Consider the following 7,838-nt stretch of genomic DNA (forward strand, 5'->3'; position numbering starts at 1 on the left):
AACCATAATTGGTCAGCACAGCCGAAGCTGCGGGCCACTGATCCCCGTGGTACCAGATTTACACCTCTGGTAAAGTGTACCAAGTCGAGCATTTCTACCATGCACACTTCCTGCACAAGTGTCGGCGTGGCATCGGGATGTTATTCGCTTCTTACAACAGGCATCCCTACCGCGGGAATATTCTAACCCATTTACCCCAGATGGAAATTAATTCAGTATGGGTGTACTATAAAATCTGTTGTCAAATCGGTGTGTCTGAGAAATGAAATCTGCAGAGAATTTATCTTTTATTGACAGTTTCAAATTTAGTCACCAAAAGAATTTCGGCTCTGCTGTTCCTTTTTTCTTTTTTACACTTTTTTCGTAAATTTCTTGAAAATGTTTACATGTATGTAATAAACGTTTTTTTGCATTTACCGTAATGAATGTGTTGCTATTTATTATATTATATTATATGGTGGGACGTTGGGACAGCGCACTGTCCAACAAGTGGTTCCACTGAGTTAAAGGATTAGTCGAAGTAGACCACGAAACCACTTGGCTCCTTTTTCGTCCTTCGATTCTTGGATGTTGTTATTGAGTTAAAGCTGGCTTAAGTTTCCTACGAAGTCATCACCAACCCAATGGTGTCCCAAGACAGTCTTTCTCCTACTTGCCAGTGCTGGACATTGGCACAATATATGCACCGCTGTCTCCTTTTTTTCTAGACATAGTCTGCAAGTGTCTTCCTCAGCAAGAGTTATCTTTTTGAGGTAATACTTGAAGTTGCCATGTCCAGTAATTAGTGAGGTCAACCAGCTTAGAGTGCTCCGCGAATAACTAAGCACTTTTATCGCTTCCCTGGCCCATGGTTTCGGCAACATGAGTTTGGTCTGTCTACAAGTGCACAACTCTCTCCAATCTATTAAGATGAAGTGAGGTTATCTACTTATAGACATAGACTGCCATCATGTTGTAACTCAATGGTATTCTGGGCTCTGGGCCACAGAAATTATGGCTTGATCCTTGCTTTGCAAGTTCATCTGCCTTCTCGGTTTGCTCAATACCGATGTGTCCTTTAACCCACATGACCGTCACTTCATTTCCATGAGCACATTCCATGAGCTTCGTTACACATTCTTGAACTAAGCTGTTAGCTATGTATGTCTTTTGGATGCTTTTGATAACTGCTTGATTGTCCAACGATATTAGAATCTTTTTCTGATACACCTGACAATCCAATAGGTGATCCAGAGCATGTGAGACCGCCATAAGTTCCGCCTGATAGACGGAGACATATATTCCTAGATGTGTTGCAATTAGTTTCATTCTCTACACAAAATACATACTGAAATATGCGGGTAACAGGACAATTAGTTTTGAGTTCAACGTTCAGTGGGTACTTTCGGATAACACTTATCAACTTAAGCTCTGGTTTGAATGGTTTAGTATATGTTTTTTAAGTTTAGGAAGACAAAAATCATTTCATTTCATATTTTCTAAGCAATATACAAACTTTTTGCGTGTGTTGTGTGTATACAAAATAAGCTCTACTGAAACTGCCTTAATAACAACTAAAACTTCGATTTGGGACCATATTATACAGATAGTTATATGACGAACAGTAAAGCCTATTTTGGCCGTACTAAAAAGCATCTTATGCAGAAATTCATATAATAATTGTCATTTTCATACTTTTACTTATATTTTGTTTCTTCTTGGTTGTCTGAATGCACACCCATTTAAGCCTGATAAGTTCAAGGCCTGACATTTCTTACTGTGCAGTACGGTTTTGACCAATGTGAAAGGACACAGAAGGCTTCGTCTCTATGATCAAAATTGAAATCGATATATCTCTCATTCTTGATTTTTTAAATTAGTTTGTAAACAACAATAATTTCTCATTTGACATGATCATGACTGTATGTATAACATCTGCTTTTAAGTGAAAAACTATAACCTTTCTCACTTAGCAATAGACAATTCTAACGAGACTCGAATATATATATTAATATTTATTTATATTTATACATGTAAGTCCGACGCGGATACATATATAGGTATAAATGTTAGCAAAAAAATAGATCATATCTTTTTATATTAATACAATGTCTTCTATTTTTAGAAAATGCATTAATTTAAAAATGGACGTATTAAATGAAATTAATTCAATTAAAGAAAATCGTTTACTTGCTGAATTTGTTTTGCAAGGAACTGATAATTCATTGGTATTTTCAACTGAGAGCGAAAGTATTTTTGAAAAAATTGAGAAAGGATCACAGCTTGAGTTAGAATATGAATCTGAGGATGTGATGGAGGAGAGTTCATCAGAGGAAACCTATCTAGATAATATAAACGATTTTGATGTGGTCGAAGTAATTTCCTGTGATACAGAAAGCGATGGCGAACACAATGAGAGCCACAGCTTGCTTCCAAGCACAAGTAATATTGGAATTAAGATTGAAGTATCCAACATAAAGACCGAAACGATAAAAGAAGAGAACGAAAATGAATTTTTGTCCATAGATCAGGAGAAAGAGGACTTTGATTCTTGGAATGGAGACTTGGATTTGTCAAATGTAATGAACGAACATAACTATACAACACAAAATCATACTGACAAATTAAAGCAAAATTTAATAAGACATATAATAAATAGTTCAAACAATAAAAATACCGATACTGGCTCGTTTTATAATGCGTGTTCTAGTTCAAGTAACAATATGGCTGATGTACAAGTTAATGATTTTGTGGAATATATAATGGATCGGATAAATTCATTTCAGACTGAACGTAATAAAGAGCTCGAAAAAATTTTAACAGAACGACGAGATTTGTTTGTACAAAGTATTATGGATGCAGTAGATGAGGAAGATCGCAATGAATTTGGAAACTATAACAGTGAAACGTCTCGAAAGATTGTGGAAAAAGAACACACTAAATCACCTAAGGTCAAAACGGTAGAAGCTGGTACAAACACAATTGACACGGATAAAATTGATATTGACAAAAAAATACAGGATCCTTTACCTACAACAGAAGTTAAACCATTAGGTGAAGACAAATACACGGAAACTGATGGAGACTACATACTAGAAAAATTGATGGAAACATCTAAGATTTTAGAAAGTTCGAAACCCGTTCAATGTGATAAGGAAACTCAATCAGAAATAATAAGTGAGTCACCTAAAATAAATTGTTCTGAACCCATGGAGTATTTAGAGGCGTTCGATTGGAATGAACCTAATGAAGAGTCATTGACTGAAGAAGAATCAAACTTAAAGAAATTAGCCACTTTGGCTAAAAACATGTATGATCGGTGCATATCATTAAAGCAGGAAAAGGAAAAAGATGGTTTTAATGTTAAAGATTTAATAAAGGAACAATTTTATAAGCTTAAAGAATTGGCTCAGTATAATTTTGATAATGTTGAAAAATCTACACAAACAGAACCAAACATGTCCAGGCGTAAATTAAAAAAATTGAAAAGAAAGTTGTTAGCTTCATCAGGGTCTTCTTCTGAATCATCAAGTGACGAATCGATGTTGGATTTCATAAAAGAAAACAATACCGAAAATATTAGGAAAAATCATGTGCATAGTTCAATTGAAGACTTTAAAAGATTGGATGACTATAACGGTAAGTTTTATTTTACCTGTCATTGTTATGTCAAAAATAATAATTTTTGGTTTTTTTTTTTTTTTTTTTTAAATTAGATACGTCAAATTTGAACATTACGTCTAGTCAGAAGAAAAAAACAAACAGCTATTTAAGTAACGAAAGTTTGAATAAAGAAAAGCAAGAAGTGGAACCGGCAGAGCGTAAGGATAGTCAAGTGTCGAGCAAGAGTAATGAGAAAGGCGCACAAGAGACTAAGAAGTAAATTATTTTAAAAATAAAAGAAAAATTTTTTATTTAAAATTAACGAACATTACATTAACTTTTACAGAGTAGACAATAAGGTGGATAAGAACAGTGAGATTGAAAAGTATGTAAAATCTTGTTAGAATTAACGAATTCTTATCAGTATAATTTAATAATGAAATAATTTTTAGATTACTGAATTTGGATAACATCAGAAAGCGTCCTCAGCAAAATTTGAAAACGAAACCGAAGAAAATAAAAGAGAAACCATTGAAATCAAAGAGTCATGTTTTAGACTTTTTAGATAATGATTTATCGAAAATATCTGTTAGCGATGAAAGTAATTCTGAAGTGAGTATGTACAAACCAATTGATATACCTACATAGATATATCAAGATGCGCTAAACTATTTAGTTATTAAACTATTATTTAGTTATTAATGAGTTAAGTTCATTACTTTGTTTATGTATTTAAAATTTTCATTAAATTTAGTGAAAAACTGTTCGCATAGTCAAATTCAAATGCTCCTAAACATATAGTTAAAAACTATGGATGCCTCACAGAATCTATTTAAATATGAAGTGTAGGATGTTGTTGTGGTTGCTTGAGTTAGTGCTATTGCACACTTTCACTCTTTTGTAGCTGGGGGGCTTATCCCTGCCCCACACTAGACTTTATCTATGCAGGAATTCACATCGTTTATTTATCTTTCAGCATATTTTCCTGTGGGTTCAGAGGTGGACTTGAGGTTAGTTAGAGCGGGGTTGGGCAGCATATTAACTTTTGTGAATAATTTTAGGGCACTGTCCCTGAAATATTTTTTCACTGAGTTGATTCTTAGATTTCTGTGTATGTCTGTTGTTCTAATATATCCTGAAATCTTAAATAGTCTTTCTGTATCCAGATTTTGTGCTATCTGTAATTGCTTTATGGAAGTGTTTGAGGCTTTGCTGTATGTTACACATCCGTACAGTAGTGCTGTAGTGTAGGATGTACTAAAATAAACTTATCTAGTTTATTTTAATATAGCACAAAGACATTTACAAAACTATTAATAAAGAGGTTTTTTCGAACAGTAGTGAATAGCGAACTATAACTTAAAAAATTATTAATTAAAAAAATGTATCAACTAAACCAATTAACAAAATATATAAATTATAACTAGAGATTTTTGTAGTTAGATATCAATGAGGAAAGAATAATGTATATACTTTATTTTCGCATGTGAATGCTTTACTATATATCTAATATAAACAAAAAGAATGTATAAATAATACAATATATTTTCTGGTTTCGAAACCGGTTCTGACAGTTGAGTATTGCTCTCAGCTTCCGTTGAAATTTTAACATTTTTTTGGCTTTAAACAGCAATTTATAATTGATGAACTCTTCCCTTATATGTAGGAATATCGTTTAATCAACTATCCTCTAACTGCTCTCTTAAAACTTCTCATTTGATTCCCATCAGTTTAAACATTTGGTGAATTTAATCTTATAATGTAGTGAGGATGCCTTCAATGATTTGAAGTAATATGTATACATTATTATAATCTAGTTCATGAGTATAACTGGGCATATTAGTCCAAATGTTAATAGGAGTGTCTCTTTATAATTAATTAAAAACTAATTATCAAAAACTTTTTTTATTTTAGGATGACAGTGAAGAGAAATTAACTGAAAAGCAATATCTAGTGCGGTACAATGAAAAATTAAAGAATCAGTTTTTGAATGAATCAAGTGATGATGATGAGGAATTGGATAGCACTGCAAATGACTTATTGGAAAATTTATCTAATATTGATGGTGGGCATTCTCCATTAATAGATAAATTCTTAGAAACGTTTAATGCTGATAGTGAATTTGATGAAATCGACGAAGACAAAGTTGAAGAAGATAATATTGATACTGACATTGCAGAGTCTAATGCTAATAAATCAGAAATTTCAGTAACTTCTGTGAAAAATACTACGCCTGAGAGTAAATCAAATAAAAGTATAGATGATGATAACAATAATAAAAGTATTGCACCAACACCAGATAACTCAGATTGTGAACTTTTGAATTGTAGTCTACCAGAAGAGAAGCGTACACAAAATAAATCACTTGAAAAGTTAATTAAGGAGGCTGATCGGCGTAAAAAATTGAAAAAAATTGATGAAGATCTAATAAGTTTGAGTTCTGATTCTAGCAGTTTAATTGATAATGTAGTGGAAGTTGAAGGCACTTCACGTATTATTAAGCCGATGCTTAGGCAAGATCAGTTGGCAATTGAAACACGAAAAGCTCAAAAACGGGAAAACGAACGTATACGTAGACTAGAGAAGAATAAGGCAATAATGGAGAAGGCAATCAAGAAACGCGAAAAATCTAATAAATGTTCAACAGATTTAATATTAGATTATTTAGAAGAGACTGACACATTTGTGAAGGTGCATCCAGAAATTGTGAAAAATCTTAAACCGCATCAAATTGAAGGTATAAAATTTATGTATGACACTGTGTACGGCGGGATTGAGAGGAACAAAAAAAATTCTGGTTCAGGTTGTATTTTAGCACATTGCATGGGCCTAGGAAAAACTTTGCAGGCAAGTATTACGTGAATAGTGACTTTTTTAAATTTTGCAACTTTGTTATTATGACAACTATGGTTTTTTCTTTTTTAGTTAATTGCCCTCTTGCACACTCTTATATCATATAAGGAATTACAAACAAGAAAAATACTTGTTTTATGTCCGAAAAGTACAGTCATGAATTGGGATGATGAACTGAAGCGTTGGCTATTACGCCCATTAAATGCAAAGAATTTGAAGGTGTTCAAATTCAATGATCAATCGTAAGTACTATCTTGAATATACTTTTATATACTAAATAAGTTTTGAATACTTTGTAAGTCAGACTTTAAACCTAAATTATTATACTCGAATTGTTTATATTATTTTTATTTTTGTTGTTACCAGTTCTGGGACTCCATCAATTCTGGGAGTTTCAACAAGCAGAAAGCTTTTGATAATTATAGTGTTAGTAGCAAAGGGGGGAATAGTATAGGCATAAATAATGAATAAATAATGAATTAAACACACCATTCAATGGCAGATACTTTTAATAGTATATTATTATGTTAATATCAATATCCGAAACCTTATAACGTTGGCTGTCCTTAATTTTATACGGTTATTGTGATATATAATCTCATTCATACTATAAGAATTCATATCTCTCTTTGAAAATTTTATATATATGCTACTTTTATATATGTAGCATATATGTTCATATATCTGATTTGTTCTAAAGTATGCTATATACATAGCATTCCTGTTTTACTTACTTTTAGCATACATTTATTATATGTACATGCATGGCTATGGCTATATATACTGTACTTTAAACTCTAAAAGTTCAATAATAACTTATTACACTTGCAATAATTTATTTAAAATATATTTTAGCGATATTTGTGAAAAGATCAACATTATAAAGGAATGGTCTGAGACTGAGTATCCAAAAGCTGGCTGCTTACTTCTAGGATACGAAGCTTTTAGAACTCTGGTCTTCTATCATTCATATAAGAAGCGCAGTAATTATAATCCAGAGCGTTTGGAAGAAATCAAAATCAGCATTGAAAAATATTTATTGCAAGCTGGTAAGTTATAATACTTAAAACATATATGATGTATATAATAATAATTTTACTGATTTCAGGCACCGATTTGGTTGTGTGTGACGAGGGTCATATCATTAAAAATAATAAGTCAGCAACTAGCTTAGCTGTGGCTAAAATAATTACACGTAAACGTATCGTGTTGACAGGAACACCAATTCAAAATAACTTGAAAGAATGTACGGAACTAAACGCATTACTAATTTATCGCCAATAATAATATAAATTTTGCTTTTTGTTTTAAGATTATAGCATGGTTAATTTTATTAAACCACATTATCTGGGTACTGAACGCGAATTTGGCAATCTGTATGCTAATCCCATTAAGAATGGACA

General features: G+C 32.1%; 1 protein-coding gene across 1 annotated transcript; it reads left to right on the top strand.

Annotated features, from left to right (window-relative positions):
• Positions 1-1,334: 1,334 nt before the first annotated feature.
• LOC119688390 (transcriptional regulator ATRX-like) lies at positions 1,335-7,719 on the top strand. Its single transcript, XM_038103069.1, has 11 exons — positions 1,335-1,374; positions 2,158-2,608; positions 2,690-3,618; positions 3,696-3,858; positions 3,929-3,967; positions 4,035-4,194; positions 5,497-5,821; positions 5,882-6,429; positions 6,508-6,677; positions 7,291-7,484; positions 7,544-7,719. Exons 1-11 carry the CDS (start codon positions 1,335-1,337, stop codon positions 7,717-7,719), a joined length of 3,195 nt encoding a protein of 1,064 aa, XP_037958997.1.
• The last annotated feature ends 119 nt before the right edge of the window (positions 7,720-7,838 follow it).

This window comes from Teleopsis dalmanni, chromosome X (assembly GCF_002237135.1).
Source record: "Teleopsis dalmanni isolate 2A chromosome X, ASM223713v2, whole genome shotgun sequence".
Taxonomy (NCBI): domain Eukaryota; kingdom Metazoa; phylum Arthropoda; class Insecta; order Diptera; family Diopsidae; genus Teleopsis; species Teleopsis dalmanni.